General features: G+C 38.9%; 1 protein-coding gene across 1 annotated transcript; it reads left to right on the forward strand.

Annotated features, from left to right (window-relative positions):
* The first annotated feature begins 763 nt into the window (after positions 1 to 763).
* On the forward strand, positions 764 to 27,652 carry TTLL6 (tubulin tyrosine ligase like 6). Its single transcript, XM_067470001.1, has 13 exons — positions 764 to 882; positions 1,152 to 1,282; positions 1,789 to 1,945; positions 3,459 to 3,602; positions 5,597 to 5,682; positions 8,074 to 8,299; positions 10,521 to 10,702; positions 12,836 to 13,024; positions 18,903 to 19,059; positions 21,293 to 21,577; positions 22,481 to 22,847; positions 24,502 to 24,703; positions 26,839 to 27,652. The coding sequence occupies exons 1-13, from the start codon at positions 781 to 783 to the stop codon at positions 26,843 to 26,845; spliced, it is 2,235 nt and encodes a 744-aa protein (XP_067326102.1). The 5' UTR covers positions 764 to 780; the 3' UTR covers positions 26,846 to 27,652.
* Positions 27,653 to 27,665: the final 13 nt, after the last annotated feature.

Raw genomic sequence — 27,665 nt, forward strand, 5'->3', positions numbered from 1 at the left:
AGCAGATGTGCTAAGCACATGGCAACGTGGTGCACATATGTGGGCAAGGGAGAGAGTGCGAAGCTGGAGGGAGGCCTGCATCACTGACTCCCTTCAAGGCATGGGGGCTCTGTGTGGGAAGTTTGGCCCAGTTCTATGTTTGGTGGGGTTCAGAGTGGTCTTTGATTGTAGGTGAATTATAAATCCCAGCAACTCCAACTCCCAAATGTCAAAGTTGGGAGTTCACATACCAGTGTTCACATTTGGGCATATTGAGGATTCATGCCAAGATTGGTCCAGATCTATCATTGTTTGAGTTCACAATGATCTCTGGATGTAGGTGAACTGCAACTTCAAAACTCAAGATCAATGCCCACCAAACCTTCCAGTATTTTCTGTTGGTCATGGGAGTTTTGTGTGCCAAGTCTGGTTCAATTCCATTGTTGGTGGACTTCAGAATTCTCTTTCTCCCTAACTATAAATCCCACCAATCACAATTTCCAAATGACAAAATTAATTGCCCTCCCCGCAACCCTCTCAGTATTCAAATTTGAGCATATTGGGTATTTGTGCCAAATTTGGTCCACTGAATGAAAATACATCCTTCATATCAGATATTTACATTATGATTCATAACAGTAGCAAAATTACAGTTATGAAGTAGCAACGAAAATAATTGTATGCTTGGGATCACCACAACATGAGGAACTGTATTAAGGGGTTGCTGCATTAGGGTGGTTGAGAAACACTGGTGTAAATGGTGATGGATCTCCTCTCCCTGCAGTGAGACGGGCGGCTAAAATGTGTGGCCTCCGGGAGGCTGGTGAGGTTGATGATTGGACCCTGTATTGGACAGATTATTCTGTCTCACTAGAGCGAGTGATGGAAATGAAAACTTACCAGGTATGTCTCATCACCTTGAGATAAAGCTAATTAATCTTTATATATTTTTAATTAATTAAAAAGATCCAAAGTCTTAGGACCCTTCCAGACAGGCCCTATATCCCAGGATCTGATCCAAGATTTTCTGCTTTAAGATTCTTTTGTATGAGTCCCCACTGCCAGATAATCTGGGATAAACAGAAAACCTGGGATCAAATCCTGGGATATAGAGCCTGTTTGGAAAGGGCCTTAATGGCATTTAAGATTTTGTCTTTGACATCTTTTTCTAGAAAGTCAACCATTTTCCTGGAATGTCTGAAATCTGTAGGAAGGACCTTCTGGCTCGGAATATGGGCAGGATGTTAAAGCTCTTTCCTAAGGAATTTAACTTCTTTCCCAGAACCTGGTGTCTTCCTGCAGAGTGAGTCTTCCCAAAATCTGACCTCCCCCCCCCCTTCCCTCCTGAATAGCAACTGTATTCAGGAAGCAGATGTGAAACCAGGTAGACACATTGCTCTGGCTGCAGAGAGATGTAAACCTGGAGGGAAAGATGTGTTTCACATAGCTGGACATTAATATATTTGCCAGTTCCTCTTTTTGAGGAAATGCCATTATCTCTCTAGATATTTATTAAATTCCTGAGGAATGCCTGAGGGGTTCGGGGGGCAATTACAACCGCTTTGAGTCCCCCCAGGGGTGAGAAAGGCAGTATATAAATACTGTAAATAATAATAAAATAATTGATGTTGTAGCCCAGAATCTGTGTGAATTGTAGCAAAGGGCTTGTCTAAGTAGCTTTTTAAAAACAAACTCAGTTCTGGTGGTTAGGTTAGTATTCCCATTACAACTTTAATTTAGACAATTGCTCTACCAGGGTTCAGTTATATGTCAACAATCTTACTTTGCTTTCCTATTCACTGCTGCTAGCTATGGAGAACTGCAAGCCTTTGGCCGATTAAAAAAGAATAAGACTTACATCTGTAAACCAGACTCTGGCTGTCAAGGCAGAGGCATTTTTATCACAAGGACTGTGAAAGATATCAAACCTGGAGAGGATATGATCTGTCAGCTCTATATCTCAAAGGTAATCTCTTATATTAGTCTTAAAATGACTTATTTATGCCATCGATGAGTCACTCTAGCCATTAATTGGTGCAATTTTGCAGATGTTCATAAACATTCTGTTACTAGGAGGGGAGATCAGTGGGGGAACATTTATGGTTAATGAACCTATGGTGAGACAACCCAGGGGACTGGAAGAAAACTCATGTTTGGTAACTAGAAATGTAGAAGGAGCTGGATTCTTTGTTTGGTGGGAGATATGGAGATTTGAAAAAAGTGGTGGGTTTAGAAGGAAGAGAGCGATATTTTAAAACTGCCCCAAGGGCACTTGACAGTATGGAATGTAATTAATATAAATCTATATCCATAATAATGTGTGTATGTGGCTTGAGTGTCCACTTACACAGACAAGCTCCTGCCTCCACAAACAGCTACAGCTCCTACTTCTCAGTAGACACCAAAAGCTCTCCCTCCAATGACATTGCAGGTTATGGTGAGGGCCATAAACATGTAGAAGAGGCCTGCCAATGTCCTCCACAAACATCATACTGCCCACTACCCAAATGAAGGCTTTCATACGGGGACAATTTCATCCTAGATTTTCTGTTTTTCCTCCACAATAGACATCCCAGTGTTTCTTACTCTCACAATTGTTGTGGAATTTGTATGACCCCACCCACTGCCTCTTCCTTAACTCTTTCCTAATCTTTTCTATAGCACATAGCAAACAGAGGAATTTATCAACAACTGAATATATTAGAGAGGTTTGGGGTGAATTCACCATTATTTATAGGAGTTGTAGATTTGGGGATTTATAGTTCAACTGTAATCAATAAGCGCTTTGAACTCTTCTAAAGATGGAATTGGACCAAACTTGACACATAGAGCTTCCATGACCAGCAAAAAATACTAGAGGTCTTTGGGGAAAATTGACTGTGATTTGGGAGAGTTGTAGTTCACCTATATCCAGAGAGCACGGTGAACACAAACAATGATGGATCTGCGCCAAACTTGGCACACATACCCAATATGTCAAAATTTGATTACTGGAGAGGTTTGGTGGGAACTGACCCTTCTTTCTGGGATTTGTAGTTCATCCACAACCAGAGAAACTTTGACCTCCACCGATGATGGACCTGGACAAAACTTGGCACATAGAACTCCCATGACTAACTCATTTATTTATCCAGGTTGCACCTGTTTTATTATTACCAAATATATTTGGACTCATATATAAGTCAAGGGCAGTTTTGGGAAGTTAAATTATGGATTCTGATTTGACCCATGGATCATTCCACAGAGATGAAGAAGCGCCACCTCAGGGGGCTAGCCTTCCCTGGCCCCCACCACCATTTCTCCACCCAAGCTTTCAGAAAGGCCAAAGAGGGGCAATGGCAGAGAAAGTCAAGGGGTCATTGCTTTTTTTGGGGTTCTCCTATGACAGACTTATCTCCTGGTTTTCACCACTCTACTCAGAGAAGCGAGTTCTCTGCCACTTAGGTATTTAATTCAGACACTTTTCTTCTCTCTTCAAGCCTTTTATTATTGATGGGTTCAAGTTTGATCTTCGAGTTTATGTGCTGGTGACATCATGTGATCCACTACGGGTATTTGTTTATAAGGAGGGCCTGGCACGCTTTGCAACATCTGCCTACTCAGACCCATCACAGAGCAATTTGGTGAGTAAAAGTAGAATCTTGCAGAGATGATCTAGGATATTTCTAGCTTTTGGCTCATGCCAGACTGTTTCGTCTAATGCTTTCAACATTTCCCAAGAATGGATATCCCAGAAAATGCAGCAGTGTGATCAAGTTGTTTATTCTGCCACAGTTATTGATATGTAAGTTTCTAGTACAGAAGTATTTGGACAAATTTGAGGTCTGGAACATAATATTTGTAATTAGGAAGTAGCTTGTATGGTATGGCTTACAAATTACATCATCAGTATACCTCCACCTGGGGGCGCATCCAAACAGCACCTAAAGTACGTGCTCTCCCTCATTTCCCCCTTGGGCATCCAAACAAAGCATCAGGGAAAAATGAATGGTTTGGGCACAAAGCAGGAAAACCCTGATTTGTGCCGAATTAATTTAATACTGGAAAGACCTGGTCAAATCCAGTATGACTGCTGTCTGGATGTCCCCCTTGGAAGTTCTGGGACTTCTGAGTGGGTCGTCTGCACAACCACCTTGCATTTCCCGGGCTGATCAGCCTGGAAAACATGAGAGTGCTCTAACCCCCTCCCCCAAACCTCTTAAAAATGGCGGGGGGGGGGGGGGCTACAATAACTTACCCAGCCATCATTAAACTGCTGCTGGAGCTATACTGGTACATAGAAATGATGTGCCAGGAGCAGGGAGGGGAGGAAAATCTGCCCCCCTTTTCCTGGCACGTCATTTCTACACACCAGGATAGCTCTGGCAGCAGTAAGTTATTTTTCTCTCCCCCCCCCCCTGTTTTTAAGGGGTTTTGGGGAGAGGGTGTTCTGGTTCCAGGAGGGCATGTGGACATCCCTCCCCAAAAAGCACACGCTTTCTGGGGCATGTGCGGACTAGAATCCAGGCTCAATCACATTTTTTAAATGCAATTGTTCCCGGATTAAAGAGCTATGTGGAACCGTCTTCGAATGATAGTTCCACCTGATATGACTATGATGAATAAGGATTATTCTGATTATGGGGGAAAGTTAGGACTGTAAAAGATAAATAGGAAGAGAAATAGCATAAAATAGTCATAAGCTATAGAACACATGAGATCCAACCTGGCTCAATGGTTTGTATGTTGGAATAGGATTCTGCAGTTAGACTCCATCAGAGTATGGTATGGTATCACTGGAAGTTACATATGTTTTAATTGATCAACATACCTTTCATTCATTGGTCTTTTTTAGGATTTAGGATTTATTTCATCAAGAAATTTGAGCCTCCAACCAAGCAAAGTTCAATGATTCTATTCAAATAGGCTCTTTTTACTTTCATTGTTTTTAACACAAGACATAAAGCAAATAGCCATTAAAATTTGAAAATATTTTTGTCATTTGTTTTGCTGAGTGTCTTCCTAGTACAGAGCCTTTCCAGATGGAGGTCTCCTAGTAGCAAGTCTGTCTATTTTTTCCTCCCCAACCCCCATTGATTTCTTCTTGTTAAAAAAGAAAAAAATGCTATAAAAACAGTGTGTGGATGCAAGCTGAAGTGAGAATCTGCTGGTTCTCCTGTAAAATTCCATCAGTAAGAAAATATGATGACTATATTTTTCAGTTTCTGGATTTAAGACATTGTTTCCTTACCCAGTTTATTCTTGCTATGTAATATATGTAGATTATCGTCTCCCCCTTGCCCACACATTGTGGAGATAGAATCGGGGTTTCCTCCATTTAATGCCCAGACCATACAAGTCAATCACATTCACACAAATATATACAAATGTCTAAAAGAGCAATGATATGAATGTACTTAAAATCCTTCAGTCAGGATAAATTATGTTAAGAAATTAATGCAATAGTAACAGAATCGAAATTCAGAAATGGATAAAAACAGTCTAATCTCTCCAGGTTTTTCATAAGGTGTAGGCAGTACGTCTTCTGCTCTCCCCACCTCCATTTTGAAAAAGGAGCATAAGGGACGTTGTAATCTCTATGGCCTCATAACCTGCTTGTTTGTTTAATTATTTACAGGATGACGTCTGCATGCACCTGACTAATTATTCAATTAACAAGCACAGTGCTAATTTTGTGCGAGACGAAGACTCTGGTAGCAAGAGGTACAGAATGTTTTCCAAAATAATCACAGCTGGGGGGATGCTGGTGGGTCTGCTCTCATGAATCTTTACAGCCATTTTCATGCATGTTTAGGAAACATTTCTCTAAATTCAGCTGGCACGTGGCACATTCTCTATCATTAGGTGGCATAAATCATTTTAAAAGCTCAGATGAGGAACAGCAGGGGGCCTGGAGCAGGCGAGAAGAGCCTGGATTTATCCCCCCTAAAGGAAATACAAATGAATTTGTTGCAAATGGAATTGCTGGATTGCTGCCCTCTGTTTTATTGTTTTCGGTGGGTGTAATTAGCCACCTCTCTAAATCTTGCACAGAATGGTCAGTTCGATCTAATTATTGTCGCCTCATCTTTTTTTCCCTTCTCTAGCTTTTCTGTTGATTACTAACACTGTATTAGTCTGACTGCTGCTGCTCTTCTGCAGTGTTCTGCCCACTGCGACAAAGGGTTGGTGTGCTTTGGGTTGTTTTCCATAGTATTATTGCGCATTCCCAGCAAAAGGGTCAGATGCCAGCAGCACAGCCTCAGTTCTGCAGTGCAGTGGTGCTGTCCAAAAAACAGGCTCTGCAATGTGGCAGATCAATAAACGAGTTGGAGTTATTAGAGCAGATGTTCCTGGAACTCCCAAGACCAAACAAAGGCTGTTGGTGTGTTGACTGTTCTCTCAGTCCACTCTCTGCATATTCACTGCCTTTTGGAATATTCGGATTTCTCCCTGATCTCGGAGAAAGATGGCTCTAAAGTTTCAACTTTCAATTATTTTAGGTATTGTCTTTCACAGGAAAGAGCATTTAGCAGGCCTTTGGTATCCATTAGGGTTTAATTCCAGATCCCCTTGTGGATACCAAAATCCATGGATTCTCAAGTCCCATTATATATTATGGTAGCAAAATGGTGTCCCTTACAGACAATGGCAAAATCCAAATTTGCTTTTTGGAATTCTGAGGGAATATTCTCAAACTATGTATGGTTAAATATGTAGATGTAGTATCCATGGATTTTTATTTATCGTGTCAGAAGCAAACTGGGAATACTGTTATAATGTATAGAAAAATCACAAACAAAGTTAACAACTTGGCATTATACTAAATTTCCTTTGACCAGAAGATGTCTACTTCGAGTGGTGTCACAATAAGAAGGTCCGCCATTATACAAGTGGTAGGGTTCAGACTGCATTGCAGTAAATGGTCTGTAGTTTGCTCTTCTCCACACTCAGATGTTGTGGACTCCAGTTTGTAGCTCTGCATCTCGTGGTGCCAAAGCGCAGTCGGTTCTGCGCCTTCCAAGTCATCCAGTCTTCTGTGTGCCCAGGGGGGAGTTTCCCATTTGGCATCAGCCACTAATTAAGGTTCTGGGTTATAACCTGCCACTTTTGGACTCTTGCTTGCTGAGGTATCCATGGATATGGAGGGCTGACTATAACTGTTTTTACATTGGTCTCCAATGTGGACTTGATGTTTATTTTACCAGCAGTGTGGCTATTATTTTTTCTTTCAAAACTTATGCAAGATTGCACCTTTTGCCGGCAATCTTCACAAATACTTAGTTCACATAGATTCCTATGATGTTACCTATTGAAGTTTTCCAATCTTCCAGCTTTGACCAAGCTGAAATTGGCACATGTCAGCACTCTTCCCAAACTTGGGAGCCTCTTGTCTGCTGCAAAGTCTCTAACAAATGTTAAAACAAACATTGAAAAAACAGCATGGTGGGGGAAGAAGGGAAATAGGGAGAAAATAGGAATTAGGATCAGACACACCTTTGATTTTCACAATCGAATTGACAGTCACCTATATTGATTTTTTTAAAAACCTTCTCCTAAAATTCCTAAAAAGCCATAGGAATAACATAAACTAAATACAGCAGCTGGTGGTGTAGCGGGTGGTGTAGCTGAGCTGCTGAACTTGCCGACTGAAAGGTTGGCAGTTCGAATCTGGGGAGCGGAGTGAGCACTGGCTGTTAGCCCCAGCTTCTGCCAACCTAGCAGTTCCAAAACATGCAAATGTGAGTAGATCAATAACTACTGCTTCTGTGGGAAGGTAACAGCACTCCATGCAGTCATGCTGGCCACATGACCTTTGAGGTGTTTTCGGACAATGCCGGCTCTTCAGCTTAGAAATGGAGATGGGCACCATCCCCCAGAGTCGGACACTGACTGGACTTAATGTCAAGGGGAAACCTTTACCCTTTTTAATACAGCAGAAAAAGAAGGGAAATAGCATTTTTCAACTGGCTCAACATCATTTGGCTTTTTAAAAGAAGCAAATAGCAACAAAATGCTACCACTTCCTGGGACATTTGTTCCTTACTCGAAAAGATTCTCAAAGCAACACTATCACATGTATCACCTCACTCTTTTCTGATCTCATTTTCAAAGGAAGTTGTCGACGTTTAATAAATACATGGAACAACATGGCTACGAGATTGACAAGCTGTGGAAGGACATTGAAGAGGTCGTTATTAAAACGCTGATATCGGCTCATCCTATCATCAAACATAACTATCTTACCTGCTTCCCCAACCACACCCTGTGGTGCGCTTGCTTTGAGATCTTAGGATTTGATATTTTGCTAGATCGAAAGCTGAAACCATGGCTGCTTGAGGTATGTTCTTACAAAGCAAAGGAGCCCTGTCTTAGACTCTAAAACGTTGCTGCTCCTTCTCTCCTAGCTTTCTTTGGGGGAATAAAAGTAGCTGATTTCCTAGACTCCTTTGTTCAAAGCTCTTTCCTTCTGTCATTTTGTTGGCAGACCAACCAGTGCTATCTGGCAAGTCTTCCAATCTTATAGGTTCCCAGCAGAGGGCACTAGACTACAGGAAATGCTTTGTTTTATTTTTTTAAAAGTCAATTATACTGTGCCACACTGGAATTTCCAGTCAATTGGTTGCATGCAAGCAAATCTTGTAGGAGGATTTAAAACATAACATTGGACAAATTGAGTCTCAGCAATAGTTCACCAGGATAGTTGATGCTTCCCGCCTTCTACTAGTGTCAGGCAGTATCAATTCTTAATGTCCCAGATCTGGTTATCTGTGGCTGTGCTTTTAAAAGTCATGCCCTCACCTTCATACGACCACAAATTCACAGTTTAAGCTAGCTGTCCACACACTGTCCTATGGTACCCGGTAACATCTCATTTATAGAAACATTTCCTTTACTTCCTTCAAACCTGTAGTTTAATTATCATACCTGATTTGGTTGATTCCTCTTTATTTAGATTTCAGGCATCTCCCATGGAGCGATAGAACAAACCCAGCAAAATGAAATGCCCAATTAAAATATAGATTATACTGAATATATTGTTGCTAATTAGATTAAAGCGATTAAGCATACAGAAGACTATATAAAAGACAATAAAATATTATATATTTCCATTGTAGATAGAAATTCAAATTTAATCAAAAAGCATCTATATAGTTGTGTGTGTGTGCAAATCTTTGAGCTAAAAAGTGAAAATACTTCCTGCTTTTCTAACCATGATTGTAAAAATCTCTGTTCCGGAGAGGAAGAATTTTATTATGATTTAAAAATAAATGCTTTATGAAATATTTGTTTTTATGAAGAATATAGTCATTTTAATTAAATGATCCAAATTGCATTTAGTGGCCTTTGAACGGCTCTTATCTTCAGTCAATAAAAAATAAATCTGTAATTAAACCATTTCCTAACTAACTATACTTGCATTGTTTTGGGGACCATCTACAATTTCAAACTATCATTCTTTATCTAAATAAATTTAATGTTTTGTGACAGTTTGTTGCTTAGAATTCAATGGAATTGCTAGTCCCAGCAAACCCAGTTAAATGTTGGGAATTTGGCAAGACAATACTTGTGTAAACACAATTTATTCAATGAGACTACTGTAGTACAAACTAGCAATTGAATTAAGGCCTATATTATTGAAATGTAGTTAATCTTCTGTATGGAATTCGAATTAATCTACCTTTGAATAATAATGCCATCAAAGTCTTAATTCTGAAATCTAGTTAGTAGTTACTTCTACTATAAAAACTTCACAAAAATTAAGCAAATCTCTCACAAGAATCCAACAAGCTTGCCGTTCAGCCTAACAGTGTCTAAAAGGTAACTGTTTCATTTTGTTACAATAAAACAACAGAAGATGTTATGGCACCTTAAAGACGTGTACCTTTTATTATAACACAAGCTTCTGATTTTAAAATAATGTATTTGTTCACCTGTAAAAGATGCTGCAGAACCCCTGGTTAGGCCCAACTAAGCAATTGTTAGCGGTGATTTAATTCGAACTGTGAAAAGTCAGAATAGGAAGATACTGCAGCCAACTCAGGAAGATGCTTTAGTATTAGTATTAGGTTAATTTATAGGCACGTGTTATTGTCTTGCTATTATCTTTTGGCTTTCACAAGTATGTATGGCATTGAATTTTGCCTTTGTAATGTTGGAAACTGCTTTGAGTTCCCTTAGGAGGAGAATGGCAGAATATAAATGTAGTAAATAAATAAATAAATATGTAAAAATGTGATAAGTAAGTAAATATCTAGCTTTAGAAAGATGTTCATACATTGGTAAATCTCTTGAACCAACCACTGCACTTGTGGAGTTGCCGCTAAAAGTATCTCTGTGTGCGTTTCTCTTGTTCATGTTAACTATTGTGGTTGATAATCGTGAAGATCAGAATGTACCTTGAAGGCAATGGATTTAATTCATTAGAAGAATTAAATCTTGACTTTTGCTTATTTTTTTCTTCCTTGTCCTTTTAGAGTTCTTCTCCAAGCGATGCTTTTCTTTATATTTCAAAATGCAGCACATGCAGATAGATGCATTTGTGATTCTTCTAATTTTAGGTGAATCATTCTCCGAGCTTTAGTACAGATTCGTGGCTGGACAGAGAAGTCAAAGACCAACTCTTGTATGACACTCTAGTTCTGATCAACTTGGGGGCATGTGATAAACGGAAAGTTTTGGAAGAAGAGAAACGGCGAGGAAAGGAGAGGCTTCTTAAGCAGTGCCGTAATCAAGAAGCAAGGTGTGAGCTTTTCGTGTCCTATTATGTTCTGAGCTTTAGTACAGAAAATGTTTGTGTAACATTTGTAAATCTCTTACAAAATATCTCTAAATGCAGCAGATTTGGAGGTATGGGTTTTTGAGAGTGCAGATGTTGCATAATTTAGATGCAACTTTTTAATCATTTAGTTTCCATGTTAATTCAGTATGAGTAACAGTGTCTTGAAACAAAAAGTCATAGAATGAAATTAAAAGTGTATGTTGAACTTAGACATATTTAGTAATTTAGACTAGAATTAGACACTATTAAACATACATGGTTATTGGTGAAATGAGAGCAAGAGATCTTGTTCCCTTTTCCCTTCCATAATATGTAATACCGCTTACCCATAGTGTCATTCCTATTCAGCTTGCATTGTTGGATTGATTGAAGATATCCTGTTGCATCATGTTTTATGTATTCTTAATATGCGGCACTTCGCTGTATTTTGTTAGCTGCCCCGAGTCCCTTCGGGGAGATGGTGACAGGGTAGAAATAAATTATTATTATTATTATTATTATTATTATTATTATTATTATTATTTTACTGACACAAAAACACAGTATGTCACAGCAAATGAGATATATAATAATAAATAATAAATATAATAATAAATATAATAATAAATATAATAATAAATATATAATAAATACACTATTATTATTATTATTACCAATCAGATTATTGCATAACAGCAGTAGCTAAAATATAGGGAATACATGGCATCACATATATGGGGGGTTTTTTTTAAAGAAGGGAACACACAGAAATCCATTTAGGTACACATGTATTGTTCACAAGCTGATAAATGTGACCAGCCAAGTTTTATGTTCCCTTTTGCTTTAGTTTTGTCCTTCCCTTTATTGACAGTGATTCTGCCAAGTGCGCTGATATTTTTTCTCACAGACATATGTCCTTTTTTGTCCCACAGAGTCAGGCTTGGGTTTTGTATTTATTTATCTTCCTAAAATGGTGGTACATGTGTGCATCCTATCACCATACAACTGCTAGAATGTATGGAGCAAAAGCAGAAAGTGGTGATGGTGAATTACCAAACAAAGAATTTTATTTTACTATTTCTTCTGATAAGATGAAATTACATGTGAATGCTGAAAGTGTTCAACTAATATTAGAAGATGAAGCAGGTTTCAGAGTGTTTTAGTTACCAGTATGAACGGATGTGTCATAAGGCCCGATTTGTTTAGTCTTTCAGAACACAACTTTAGTGTCAAAACATCTCCCTTTTTTGGTCTCTGCTGTCCTAATTTTTAAAGGAATGTAGGATTTCTTCACAGTCTTCAGCAAAACTAGGGAATATGTAAGCGGAAACTGACAATTTCTGTAAATATTTCAGTGCAGGACTCTGAACAGAATGGTTGGTGCAGAGATACGGACACTGAATTCTGTGTTTAAACATTTTAAAATGTAAATTTTAAAAATACAGAAATATTAAATATATATATATATATATACATCTGCTCTGTTATCCATAGTTTATTATAGGTTTCTGAGTGGTTTAGAAGGTATAAAGAATGCATAAATATATGCCACTAAATGTATGCAAGTTTACATGTGTGCTTTGTTTACTATTTTCCAAAGATTATGTGCTCTAGTTTTCACTCACGTTTGCAGCGGGCTTAGGTTAAATAAAAAGAAGAAGCAAGCCAGAGTGCAAATTCTTGCCATGGATTTTGGCAACATGTTTCCGTCCACCTTATTTTATTTTTTGTAAGGAAATAAGAAAGAACAAGGGCCCTGAGTTCCCATCTTGCAGTGCAATTTGCTCAGATAGACTTTTGTTTTCTTTGTTTGTGTCTCACCAAGGAAGGGAAGAAAGGCGAGATGAAGGCTAAGCTATACATATTCCTGTTTGCTTCTGAGATGTCTGTACCTGTGTGGAGTAAATGAGACACACACACCCACATACAAAATGAGGTGTCTGCATCTCTGAACTTTGTTTAAAATCTGTATGAAGAAATCTTGCCTCAGCTTGTAGCCTTTGGGAGACATGATTTAAGGATTGAAATGGCACTATGAAAACCAAATAGGAAATCTCTCACTGTGGACATTTTCTCTGGGGTTGTTAACAGTTTTACTTGGGTGGTTTTTATCAGGGCCGGGGAAAACAAGAACTGCCAAGCTGCTTGGCTCCAGGAAGCAGAGAAATACGAGGAAAAAAACACAGGAGGGTATCGCCGAATTTATCCCAGTTCTGATTCAGAGAAATATGATAAGTTTTTCCAACACAACAATTCACTCTTCCAAGAAACAGCAGCTTCCAGAGCACGTGAAGAGTACGCCAGGTAGGAAAGAGCCTTTTGTGAACTATTTTCTTTATAGTGTGAGGAGTGTTTTAGAAAGAAAACAAGTCCTTCCAAGTCCACATTATTTGTTTTAGCCTTTCTATTATAATATTGCTGAATAGCCATTCATCCTCTCATTTTAAAGCAGGGGTGTCCACACTTTTGGTTTCCCTGGATCACATTGGAAGAAGATTTGTCTTGGGTCTCATGTAAAATATGCTAACACTAATACTAACTGATGAACAACAACCAAAAAAGGGTCCACACATCACATTCATGATATCTACCATCATGTCAAGCACAGCACCTGCATAACATTTTAGTAGTGGATAAAAGGACCTCAGCTGCAATAGTGAGAGCAGAAATGGGGGTATATATAGTTGATGGTTTATCCAAAATTAGGGCATATAAATATTGGATAAAACTGAACACCATGGCAAATGATAGGCTACCAAAATTGTGCCTGTTACAGCAGACCAAAACCCAACATTAGTCCTCTTGGCTAGTGCAACTGACAAAATACATTAGGAGTTGTGGACTTCCAATTCTATACCCAAATCTCCTAAAAGAACTAGATCCAAAAACAGTGGCACAATGAATACAGGATATAGAGGCCCAAAGACATTGCCACCCTTAGTAAAGCTGGCTCACTGAAATGGTTAAGTCGCTTCAAACATACTTTTCAGACAGCCGAATACCTAAAGACAGAAATGCCTAAACATCTAAGGAGGGTATTCACTAGAACCCGATTCGAACAGACAGATACAATGGTTAAACATGGAAGATTTAACCATGGTCCATATAATGAATGTTTCTGTATCTGTGGGGCGACAGAGGTAGAGGATATTACACATGTACTGTTTAGTTGTATTTTGTACAATACTTCGGACCATTCATTATACAGAAGACTCACTGGGATCCCCATATCAAAACTACATTCTTAATGGCTGGCCAGAATACTAAGATAACACACCAAACAGCCCTTTTTCTTCATAAAGCAACGCAGCTGAGAACTGCATATCTGGAAGCAATTGGGGTAAACTGTAGGGGTGACGCAGATATCTGAAGTGGCTTGGGATTGTGTAATATCTGGTCTATTTTAACCTTTGTTTTAACCTTCGTTTTTAATTTTTGTGGTTTGAAATTTTACCTTGGCATTTTAATGATGATATTTTTAATTATCTTTTAACTTAATCAAGTTTGAATGTATGTTAGTTCACTATTATGGAAGTCTTAGGATAGTGATTATTGTATATTTGTGCACGTTTCTGTTTTTAATGTTGATACGGTCAGTGGACTAATCAATAAACTTTGCTTGCTTGCTTGCCTCACAATAAAGATATCCACCATCATAGATAAGCCCCCCCCCCCCCCAAAGTAGTTGCGTATTCATCCTAATTATGCATCGCCCTGCTTGGAGGGTCTTTTACAATTGTTGAGCAGGTCTTCTGATTGAACTGTTTGCAATTATAATGTGAAATACTCTGATTTTTGTAGACATAACATATGCTGATTACATAACATAACATATGCTGATTGCTGCATTCCATTCATTTGTCATCTACAAAGTACATGGTTGAAAACTATGTAATCAAGTTACAAAATAAATTGTAATATTCTAAGTAAGTTTACAATTTTGTGTCAGGCCACAGCAGGTTTGACAAGTATGGCTTCAAGCATTTTTACTGGGTTAGAGCACTCGAGAAAGGCACACTTTTTGTCTTTTCATAGATTTGTCCACTAACTATTTAGACACATTGGTTGTTGAATAAGAACAGCAACATTTCTAATACCAAGAAGTTCAGCATTCCCAAATGCCCTCCAGCCCTGACCCCAACATTTTCAGCATTTCTTTCACCTTAGTCCTTCTGAGCAATTGCCTAAGACTATGTGTAACTTCTAGGTGGCCTGCTAAATCTAGACATATTTAGGCACAAGTGGCGCCAGAGTTGGGCATACATAAAATACTCAGGAGAAGGGAAGGCAGCAATTATGAACTGTGATTGACTAGTAAGCCTATCTGACATTGGTTGACCTCTGTTTACCAATATCTACAGGATTATTTCAAGTCCAGGGGCAGAGGAAGCTACACAGTAGTAGTATGTGACAGTAATTCATATGTATGGTGTACACCATTACCAAAGCACACCTGTCAGGCATGTAGCCAGGGGGGGGGCTCGGGGGGCTTCAGCCCCCCCCGAAATTCTCATGGTGGTTCGCGAAAAGGCCTTACTGGTGCATTATTTAAACTGTTATGTTTATTAATATCATGATTTGATCACCATTCTCAATATATCCCATATGTATGGGGGTATTGGGGTAATGATACAAAAGGTTTGCTAGGCTAGACCCTCTTTCACTCAGACTCAGCCCCCCCCCCCCGAAACTCAGCCCCCCCCCCGAAACCCCCCCTGAAAATTTTTTAGCCCCCCCCGAAATGAAATCCTGGCTACGGGCCTGACACCTGTGCATTTTCCGTTTGCGTGTGTTGCTTAGAGTTACATTTCAAAAAGACAATTAGACTCCACAGACTAACAGGAAACTGGGAATTTGATAGGAGGAGTTTTGACAGAGGAGTTTTATGTTTAAACTGCAGAGTCTAACCAAACTTTATGTGAGGTGAGGGATCCTTTTAAAACAGCTGAGGACAAGGAGGGGTGGCACAGATTTACAAATACAGTACAGCACTTTCTCGAGTACATTGGATATTTTTCGGCATCACCACCCTTGCCTAAATCAGCTGCTAATTTCAGCTAGAGTAGACCCACTGAATCTATTGCTGAATGGTAAATTGACACCTATATAAAGTGTACATCTTCAGTGGGCTAGTGAGGACTAGTGCTTTGATTTAGGTCCATGTATCTTCACGAAGATATACACATTATTGTGATGTAGTGGTTTGAGTGTTGAACAAGGTCTTTGGGAGACCCATGTTTGTATCCCATCTCAACCATGGAAACCCACCCTTGAGCAGGTCACACTCACTAAGTCTATAGGCAATGGCAAACCTCTGAACAAATGTTGCCAAGAAAGCCGTATGATAGAAGTTGAATTGAAGGCACTTAACAATAGCAATAGCAATCTTCATCTATAATGGCAAAATGAGAGGCAGATAAGTTGCTGGGTGTGTTATGTGTGTTCAAATATTGAGATGAATCCAGAGTTAGTCCTACTTATAATAGAACATTCAGAAGAATAGGATTTATTAATCACAACTAACGTTAAATCTTGTTAATTTAGTGATCTGTTTTAGGCATGATTAACATTAGATTTTGCTCTTAATGTTGACGTCCTGTGTAGAGAGAAACTGGAATTAGTGAAAACCTAGATAATTTTTATATTGACGAAGTCCTTACTTTATTCATCATAATGGCAACAAAATTGATAGATTGAGTAATTGTTTTATTTTACAGTACCGCAATTCTTTAATTTTGGGAGGGGAGTTGTGAGATGTCTTAATTATTGGTTTAGCTTTTTAAAAAGCTAAAACATTTATGTTGCTAACAGTTTTATGATTTTTTCATTGAAATTATTAATGTTATTATATTGCTTTACAATTTAATGATAACAGAAGCCCATTAATGTTAACAGCCGTAGATCACTGTCCCTTAGAAGAATTATAGAGTTGGAAGAGGATGCAAGGCACATCTAGCCTAAAGTAGCCATGCAGGCAGATCCAACCAAAGCAGTCCTGAAAGATGCCAATTCCACCTCTATGTAAAGACCTCTAATACACTGCATCACCATAACAGTGTGCTTCATTTTCACATCCATTTACAAAATTCCTGACAAAGCTGCAGCACAAGGAAAGTGGACAATGACCATGGTGGATAGTGCATTATTATGATACCTCTTTTCCTTCCCTTGCAGGGAAATGGATACAAGACCAGACATCTGCACTCTAGAATTTATATAAGTTGACACCACTTTAATTGCAAACATCAGTTCAAGTAGATAGTGACTTTTAAAATTCAGACTGAGTATCCGTTGTCCAGAATTCCAAAATCTGAAATACTGCACGCAAGTGGCTGAGACAGATGCACCTTTGCTTTTCTTAAACATCAATGTACACAAACTGCTTTTTGCACAAAATTCTTTAAAATACTGTACATAAAATTACTTTTTGGCTATGTGTATAACGTGTGTACGAAACATAGATGATTTTTTTAGTTTGCACATATATGCAAAGACAGATATTCCAAATTCTGGAGAAAAAAAACCTGAAATCCAAAATTCTGGTCCCAAGCGTTTTGGTCAGGGATAGTCAATTTGTATGATTATTTACCACCTTTACATAAGCAACAAGGGAAGTTGTTTAGGAAGAATGTTCTTGATCTGGTTTTGGAAATGTTAAGAAAACTGGATGCTCTAGGTATGGGACTGTCTTTGTCCACTAATGCCCTCCAATGGTCATACTAGATGGAAATGGTAACAGTTGCAATCCATTGCTTCTGTAGGTTACCAGGCTTAGAAAGGTTGGCAGGGACTATTATACTAAAATGATCGTCTAATGGGATTAGATTATCATTTGGAGCATCCTTCTACCTTTATTGCCAGTAGAAATCATTTGAACCACTCTTGTTGAGTGTCACATACAATGAATACCTATAAAGTTGGAGATAATTGGGGGGAAAGAATTAAATCCATTCCAGCCAGAAAAAATGAAACAGAGCAATTTGAAACCTTGAAAAACAAGACTTCTAATTTAATGTCAGTAGCGCTAGGTTGCAAATGCTAATTTCCAGGCTATTGTCTGGTTTGTGTTTTCCAGACCAGATATCTTTAGTTTTAAACCAGCTTCCAATTTCCTTCCAAGTACAGTTGAGTTAAAGATGTTGAGTTAGACCTACAAAGCCTAAATGGCCTGGATCTAGAATGTCTGAAAGAGAATTTCTTCTCATATATGCATGCCCAGAATTTGAGTTTCTTAGTAGAGAGACCATGTTACATGTCCCATCAGCCCTGGAGATCAGATTGGTAAGTATACAAGGCAGGGCTTTCCCTGCAGTAGTGCTTTGGTTGTGGTCCCCCTTCTCATGGAAGTCAGGTCGACTCCATCTGGTTTGAGTTTCTGGAAGGCAGGCACAATTAAACCATTTTGTATGGCACTTGATTCTTAAAACAGTGTAGGCATTTGATGCTTGTGTGTGCTCTTACTATTTTAGTTCATTTTTAACTAACATATTGGGCTATTTGGGCCATTATAAGGGTCCTATCAAGTTGAGAGAAATAATAATAATAGTATTATCGAAGACTTTCATGGCCAGAATCACTGGGTTGTTGTAGATTTTTTTGGACTATATGGCCATGTTCTAGAGGCATTCTCTCCTGACGTTTTACCTGCATCTATGGCAAGCATCCTCAGAGGTTGTGAGGTCCTCACAACCTCTGAGGATGCTTGCCACAGATGGAGGTGAAATGTCAGAATGCCTCTAGAACATGGCCATATAGCCCCCAAAAAACCTACAACAATCCAATAATAATAGTCATCATTATCATCTTTATTTTTAACCCACTCTCTCTCTCCGGAGGGACTCAGGGTGGCTAATAAATAAACAATTCAACATCAATCCATCTCAAGGGCTTCAAATAAGTTTGAAGCAAGAGTAATTTGACATTAGAAATATCTACAAACAACATTTAGCTAGAGGGTTCGACTTATTACTGAGCAGTTGGAAGATATTTGTCATCTATGTTCAAAGAAGTAATGTCTCCTACCTAGAAAATGGAAAGCCAACCAAGAAGACCGGATTTGGGATGGGGGATTGTACTACCATATTACATTTTACTGTGAATAAAACATGTAATGCCTGCAATACAATAGTAATAAACAATAAATTAAAAATGAAGAAAAAATATTTCCAACATCAATCCATAGGCAGCAGCTCCAGGACCTACGTCTGAAGCAGGAGCAAAAAACAATTATGATGAGAGAAAAGAAGGCTGAGCTTCAGGGAGAGTCTAATGGAGAGAAGATAAAGGCTGCCAGGCGCAAGGTGGCAGACAGAACAAGGATGGCGCCTGCTTCTGCCCAGGTAAGAAAGGTGGAGAAACATTTTTCATGGGGCTTTCCTCTCATTGGTAAACAGTTTGGAAAGTCCCTTTAATTTTGCTTTCATAAATCAGTTGGAAGGACTAAAACAAAGAAACAAATAAAACACCAGAGAATGCCATCCTAAGATCAAATTGCATTTTTCATCCTTAATTTATTATGTTTTCTCTTTGATTTACAGCCTTCCGTTTAATATTATGTATATTGTTTTTGGATTGCGAGCCGTTCCAAGTCCCTTTGGGGAAAGGGAGTGGGATATAAATAAAGTTTATTATTATGTGATAGAATTCAGTGGAAATTAATAAAGATTTGCTACTGAAAAGTCAAATGTTCTAGATGACACCAAACTTTTTCATAGTACTGATAGTGTGGGGTTGCCCACACTATACTTCACAGTTGTGTTAGTCTCTTACCTCTTCCTTTACTTTCAAACTTACCTTAATTTGTTATTTGTACCTCACTATTCAGGTACATAACATTTTACAGAACCTTACTATACATCTTTATTTTGCTGGGGCAATTAGGAAAAGAAGTGAAAGGTTACAAAGATGAGAGAAATGCGGAACACTGGGGAGATATGGACAAGATGGAGGAACAAGAATTAATGCATCCTAATACATTTGGGGACAGCTCACTGTAGTTTTATTCCTTGTTTCAGATGGGTACACACATACATCTGTATTGCACAATATTGCTATTACTACTACTTGATATTAAAAGTAGTAAAATTTCAGTCTCCAGTTGGGCAGGGCTCATGTGAACCTGTAAGAAGTTAGATGCTTCATGTGGCCTCCTTAATTTTCATGCATTCCATGCCCTAGATACTTGGGATGAATGAGACTGAAGCTCATTATATGTCAGAAAGGTTGAGGTATGCTGTGGTTTTATGCCCACATCCTGGCAAATAAATAGAGCTTTGGATATTTTATCCCTGAAAGCTGACTGGAGGTAGCTTGAAATCAAAGAAGAGATAATGTTGCTAGCAGTTAGAGATTGATATCAAAATGTGAGATCTTTTCTTCTCATTCTTCAAAGTTTCAGCGTATACCCTCTGAATAGCAGAAGGCTTGTCTGCATCTTCCAGCATTTTAAGTTGAAAACCAGGCACATGGAACCAGGAAAGATCAGAGTGTGGCATACCTTCCAATTGTATTGCTTTGGCAGAGATAGTCCTAAGTAAACACCTGCCTTTCCATATTTTCAGCTGTTTTTATATTATCTCAGTTTCTCCTCTTCTTGCTTCCTGGGGAGATAGGGCAGAATATAAATAAAGATTATTATTATTATTATTATTATTATTATTATTATTATTATTATTATTCACCCTTGGCTTATATCAGTTTCTCCAAATTGAGTCCAAACTGCAAAGGTATTTTTGCACAATTATCTGAGCAGCAGGAGAAGGGAAGAGTGGGTTTGAATCCCTTCCCTTAGGCTCATGCAAAAGCAAACTGCTGTAGGCTTTCCTAGATCATTTGTTCTTCCTCACATTTTTTGGACATCTTGAACGCTCTCTGCTGTTGATTGGTAACACATGTTCAGATTGTCATTAGAAATGTTTAGCTTATGGTGTGGTTAGGATGGCAAAGCTTAGTACTAAGGAAGAATGCATGAGCTATGAAATGCTGCATCAGTTTTCTTTTGCCTAAGTTTACAGGGAAAGGGAAGGATTCTGTACCTTCTTCTCTTCTGTTCTTCTCCCTACAGAGCTAACATGCAAACTACTTTTGCACTTTGAACTCAATTTTGCACAACTGTTCCAAATGGGACAATTGGGGGATATGTAGGCTATACTGTAGGCCTGTATGATGTGTTTACTGAACAAGAGAAGGAACTGGACTGACCTGAATGTGTGTATCTCCTAAGTTAGTGAGTTTGGGAAGGTCATTCCAGCCTAACTAACCCAGTGAATAGCATTGTATCATGGTTGTTAAAGATGTTTTGGGACAGTTGCTGGCTGGGAGGTCTGAAAGTTGTAGTCTAAATGGTAGCTTTTTCAAATGGTAGCTTTTTCAGACCTCACAAGCTCTGAGGATGCCTGCCATAGAGGCAGGTGAAATGTCAGGAGAGAATGTTTCTAGAACATGGCCATACAGCCCGGAAAACCTACCCAGTGTTTTCAAACTCTGTTGCATATCAAAGCTTCTCACTTCCTTGGGACATCCTGCATAATTTCATATTGTTTTCTTTTCTTTTCTCTTTCTGTTCATCATCAGGTTTCCACAGAGTCTAGCCCTAGGCCTACCTTCCTGCTTAAACATTTTTCAGAGATGCCACAATCTGAGGAAAAAGTGGATTCTAAGATTAGCCATCCTGAGAACCGTGAGTCCAATAACTGCTCATGGATCCCTGAAAAACTACCTGTGAGACCTTACAGCTCTGTGCCTGACCTTTCCAGAGGGAACTCATCCAATACGCCAGAGCAGTACAATTCAAATCCAGAACTGAGGGATACCATTAGTTGCCATCACTCTGCAACAGACATGAGTGTGAACCCTACAGTAAGTAACAGAACTATGTTCAGACCTTGAGAAGTTACACTGGGGAAAATAGTTGCCAAAACCCGAGCTATGTTTGTGGATGTGGTGGAGTGGGATTTTGGATACTGCGAGTACAACTATAGTACCTTTACTAAGCTATGCCTATGCTGCAAATTATTGTATTGCATTTCCAATCCCAGTGCTTTTCCAGGGACTGCTTTGGTTCTTATTAGTACTGTGGCCTTTTTATTGTTATTATTATTCTCCATTCATGAACATTGTTCTCCCTACATTTCTTTTAAAACCCTCCTACTAGATACATCCTACCTACCTCGGATCATGCCCAATGTTTATTTTTAAAATTTTAAACTATTACATCTGGCCCAGCCATAGGTTTTTAAACCCTTGCGTGTTATTGTCTATATGTTGAGTTATATTAATTGTATTATTTTATTTGCTTATTGCTTTTTATTTTTATTGATGTGTTGTTGGGCTTAGCCTCATGTAAGATGCCCCGAGTCCCCTTGGGGAGATGGTGGAGGAGTATAAATAAAGTTTTATTATTATTATTATATTATTAGGGTGGGTACAACTATAGCAGCAGCAAAACATAATACGTAAATAACAAGAGCAGTAAGGTTGAAAGGCCCTCCAGATTAAATATCTTAGTTTTATGGTTTTTACATTGGTTGCAAGTATCATCTGGATGTAAACACATCAGTAGCCATCCTGGATTAATCAGCAATATGAATTTTGCCCCATTAAGTATTTTAAGTCTCTGCAGCATTAGGTTTGAATGTAAGGAATATACAAGGAACTCTTGGTTTTCTGCCAACTGGGTTGTTGTTGTTGTTGTTGTTAGTGAAGTTGTCGGGTATCTAGAGCAGGAACTCTTTTACAGACCTTCCTTCACTCCCTTGCCAGCTCCAGCTACCAAATGAATATTCAAAAACGTGTGGTAAACAAAGCCCATATCCTCACAAACGTTTTCCAGCAATGACCCGACCTCGCGCAAAGAGTACAACACCAGCAAGGGTGGCTTGTCGGAATGTTCTGACTATTAAAAGTTTTCGTCCATTTGGAGAAGAGTCCTTCCGGTTTCATCTTACAGGACGTGCAGCCTCCTCCTCCTCTGCTGAACAGACAGCGGGAATTAAATTATCTGAGAATGAACAAGAAAATAAATCCATCATGATCTCAGAGTTCTTCAGCAAGCTGAATCACATACCAGTGGAGAAAAACTTCAAGCTTCTCTTGCAAGGTCACTCTCATCACCTCACCAACCGAGCACGTGAGTGCCATTTTCTTCTCATTCTGGCAGCTGAGGGGTCTATATGACTGTTGAAACTGAAGAGTTGATTGCAGCATTTGTAGCAAATCTGATCGAACAGTATGTAAGACACTGGACAGAAATTTCTGATTCATTTAGATCTAGCTTAGGTACCTGATGATCCCCAGGTTAGATACATAAATTGTAATTCTATTTATTACATAATTTCATTGTTTGCTTTTGGATTTTATCAATGGCCCCAATAGAAAAATGCATAAGGATGTGGGTGAACTTCCATTCACATCATCATCTATCATTGCTCTAAATTGCACTAGTATTTAAAGTTGGTAATGTTAGGTAAGCATGCCAAGTTTGGTCAAGATCCGTTCTTGGTGGGATTCATAGTGCTCTCTGGACATGGGTGAACTCCACCCTAACATCCCTGGTCAATTCTCCCCCACCCCAAACACCATCAGGGAACTTATTTATTTATCATGTTAGAAGTGAATTGAGGGTACAGTTGTAATGCATTTTAAAACACAAAGTTAAAAACTTGATATTATACTAAATGACCTTTGACCTGTAGCTGGCCACTTGGAGTGCCTCTGGTGTTCCTTTAAGAAGATGCATATGGCAGGGCTCAGACTGCATTGTAGTAGGTGGTACTGAGTAGGCCTGTCAAGAAATTGCACATTTTTGGATTATTTTGAATATGACATAAAGTTTGGTTTATGGTTACGTACATGACTCAGAACATACTTTTGGCATGCCTCCAGGTGGAAGAAAGAAATCCAAGACTTTACTTTCGTTATAACACTGTGACCACATTTCTGGAATCTCTTGATTAGTTTAAACTATGCTAAATAAGCTAAGATTGAATGGCTGATTTGTAGCTTTACTAACCAGAGTTTAAATTCACCAGAATTTACTCAGCCTCCTCCTCCTCTGCATCATAAAGAATTGCTTACTTTAAAACTTAAAAGTTTTGATTCTGGGGTACTATTCTGAAAGATGGGATGGAGTGGGAGAGTGTGTAAGTCAGAGGTTTGTTTGCATTATATCACATTCTAATTCTGTGTATTATGGTGTTGGTGGAGCTTGCTCAAGAGAGTTCTTTAGTATTACTGGACACCTAGACCAGGCATGGGCAAACTCTGGCCCTCCAGGTGTTTTGGATTTCAACTCCCACAATTCCCAACAGCCAAAATGTTGAAGCCCACAATAACTGGAAGGCCAAAGTTTTCCCATGCCTGACCTAGACCATACCTTGACATTATCAGTAAAATATCTGGGCTCATGTAACACATAATATGATCAACCCTGACTCTGAAGATTCGCTAGGTAGGTTATATAGGTAGGTTATATAGTTACTTCAGTTTTGGAACTTAGATCCCGTTAGTGAAGATGAAACTGAAGACATCTGCAGTCTCCACAAAAACTGAAATCAATCCTTCAGGTGATTTTGCAGGTGAAAAAGAATGAGGTGGAATGAAAATAGGGAGCCAAAATCATGATAAGCATGGTCTTGGAGTGGTGTATTACTCCTACTCACCAGTTATTTTTATTACTCTAAAATCAAAGTTGTTGGTTTTTTCTTTTTAAAAAACCTACTTCTGCTGTGTTGCTGGGTGTGTTGAAACTCACCATACACATCTTGTGTGTTTTTGTTACATAGAAAGTGCTTCTCTCCCAAGAGAAATTCTGGACAACAGGACGGCTTCTTGCAGGAAGTCGAGAAAGTACTACAGTAGTCACATCCGTGTTCAACAGCAAGTGGTTCAACAGCACAGTTTGCAGGACCTTCTGATGGTCTCGCGGATGAAGAACCAACCCCAAAGAACCAACCCTCCAACATTGGGAAATAGTGCTGTGAAGAGGTAACGGGCAAAGGTGGCTGTCAGGTTCTCTGCAGTGAAGGCGGGGGGGGGGGGGGGGATAATTGGCTTTGAATCTCATCCATGGGAGACAAGTGGGATATGAATAAATACATAAATTAAAAATCAGGAAATGCTATAATTTAAGGGAGAACATGGCATGGTATTTAGTGCCCCGTAGTTGTTTGCTCAAGGACAAGATTAGTATCATAGTAATCTATAGACCATATAGACATACTGTAATTAAGTGGAAGAAATAGGCCACAACTTTATTTGATTACAACTGTTGATGGGATTGACATCCACATAAGTCTGGATCCAGGCATCGACCAACCTGCCACTTAATCTGTGAGCCTCCATAGCCATACTGGATTCCTTGGTATGGTCCAGAATGACCCAGCTGGGCAGCTCCCCAGTATACTTGCCACTTCCAAGGGTTATAAGCAAAGTGTCTGCCCACAGCTGGGCCAGACCATTTCCACACACCCCAAATTCCTTAAGAGAATCCCATTCAATTCCAGTACCTGACAGACATCGATAACCATATCCTAGATCCACAACCCATCCCATCCATCTCCAAAGTTGCAGCAGGGTGGCCAACGCATGCATACACTTCACAATAGCCGAAACAAAGTGAAGTAGAGTGGGATTAAGCTTGGATTGAACTTTCTCTCTGGCTAGGACTCTGGAGTACTCAGCTTCCAAGAATGGAGTGAAAACTTCTCATCCAGGTCACATCAGCTGGGTTATTGGAGTCCACCAGCCAATGAGAGTCCAGCAACTTTAGACTCATTGGCTGGTACCACAAATGGTTTGAGATAAGTACCCCCCCCCCCAAACACACACAGGGATCCCTGGAAAAGTGATGAGACCTGCCAACTATGGGCACTGCTGATACTTTGCTCCCATCCCAAAGTGATGAGCTTTGCATCACATTTACGATTGTTCCACTTCTTACTTACTGTGTGAAAGCAGTCTCATCAGTGCTGAAGTACTTGCAGTGGTTCTCAACCTGTGGGTCCCAGGTGTTTTGGCCTACAACTCCCAGAAATCCCAGCCAGTTTACCAGCTGTTAGGATTTCTGGGAGTTGAAGGCCAAAACATCTGGGGACCCACAGGTTGAGAACCATTGATTTAAGGGAACTGAATTTATGAAATATTGTGTAGTAGAGCTGTATATTCCAAAGAAGATGTTAGAATGGCTGTCATTATGGTAAGCATTCACTTTGTTACCTAGAATCCACTTAGATGTAATAACTGCAAAGGTGTCCAAGAAAGGACAGTGAAAATAGGGATATTACTCGTATCTATGTGAATCTAATGTGCCATTAAGATGTACATCGAATCTAATGCACATCTCAATTTTCAAAATCCTGAAATCAAAAAATGTATTTGCATATCGGGGTTATTTTGTTCTTTTTTACTAGTATGTAAAATATGCTATATGGCAATAATATTTTTTTAAAAAAACAAACAAAATACGTGTGAATTTCATCTGAACCTGATGGAGTGAAAACATTGCAGAAGACAACATGATTTTATGTCTAATGGACTCATTCATTTCTATAACGAAGTCATAGTGAAATCTTCAAAATGTACAGCACTAATTTTGCAAACCTTGCTGATTGAAATTCCCTAGACATTAATAAATTCTCCTACTTATTAAAAATGTTATGATTGAGTTTATGTATATCAAGCAATCAGAAAGCAAAGGTTTCACTATCTCAATTTTGGAATTTAAGTTATTTCAGATTTTGGATCGGTGAATACGAGATACACAACCTGTAGTGAAAGACACCGAGAGCAGAGTAGAATTAGCTTTTCATTGGTGTTCTTCCAGCCTAGATCAGCTGCTGAAGCAACCAAAGCCATTTCTGTTGCCCAGCTCTGAACCCATAATTGAAATATAGTATGTTTTCTCAATAACCTTTTCAAGATGGGAATATAAAGAATGGTTAATATTACACGTCAAGCATTTTATCACTGCTTTTGTTGCTGTTGCAAGCTTCATGTTGTAAGTTATGTTGAAAGATAGGGGAAGCATTTCGTACATAAATGTTGTTTGAGTAAAATATTCAGAACCACTGACTTAATCTACCATTTATGTTTTCTTATTATATCATTTCCTTCTCTTCTAGGGTCTGATCAAATCCTCCAAAAGCACAGGCAAACTGGCTTATTTGAACTGTTCAGCTATAGTGTACTATTCAGTACAATCCTATGCAATGCAGCAAAGAACTTTGACTTGTAAGAACATTGTGTCTTTTAGAGTAAATGGATCTTGAACTGGGAGCATCCGGCTTTCTGCTCCCTGCAGAATGATGTGGCTGATGTTTTGTATAAGGAAACATCATCTCTCATTAATTTCTAAGAAGACACATGCTGCAGTCAGTCAGTTTCAGATATCGGATAATATCTGCATTGTCCCAGTCATATACTTCTCTGGATCTTCAGAAAGGATGGAGTTGTGTCACTGTACTTTGCAAATGGAATCCTAAGGACAAAATGTGATACAGCTGCATGTGTATCTCATTGATTTTATTTTCTAGTGGAAATCATCTTCAAATCTTACAACAAGGAACAAAGTTGTGCAGGAGGAGATATATCTAACTGCCTCCCGATCTGTTTTGTTAAAAGTTCTTCCTGGTTGATTTTGTATTTACAGGGAGAAAGCTACATGTTGTGCTTCTCTGTGATGAAAAACAGCAGCTTAGGAGGAAAAAAATTAAGAAGATCAGCTTTCACTGCTGCTTTAAAAAAAGAAAACAGGAGAAAGATTAATTGATTGGATTGCATGTCATCTCTTGTTAACTGTATACTTCTCACATTTTTCAAAATAGTGCATGCTAATAAATCTAGAGAGAAGTTGCAAAGAACAGGCAGTTCAGAGGTTGAGAAAATGAATTAGCTTCCCTTCCTGGAATAAAAACAGTCCTGTACATCTTGGGATTATATTGTCTCTTGT

This window comes from Anolis sagrei, chromosome 6, assembly GCF_037176765.1.
Source record: "Anolis sagrei isolate rAnoSag1 chromosome 6, rAnoSag1.mat, whole genome shotgun sequence".
Taxonomy (NCBI): Eukaryota; Metazoa; Chordata; class Lepidosauria; order Squamata; family Dactyloidae; genus Anolis; species Anolis sagrei.

Coding starts and splice junctions, on each gene's coding strand:
- TTLL6 (XM_067470001.1), top strand. CDS start 781: ATGTGTGGCCTCCGGGAGGCTGGTGAGGTTGATGATTGGACCCTGTAT. Junction 10,703..12,835: donor TGCCGTAATCAAGAAGCAAG/GTGTGAGCTTTT, acceptor GGTTTTTATCAG/GGCCGGGGAAAACAAGAACT. Junction 22,848..24,501: donor TCACCTCACCAACCGAGCAC/GTGAGTGCCATT, acceptor TTTGTTACATAG/AAAGTGCTTCTCTCCCAAGA.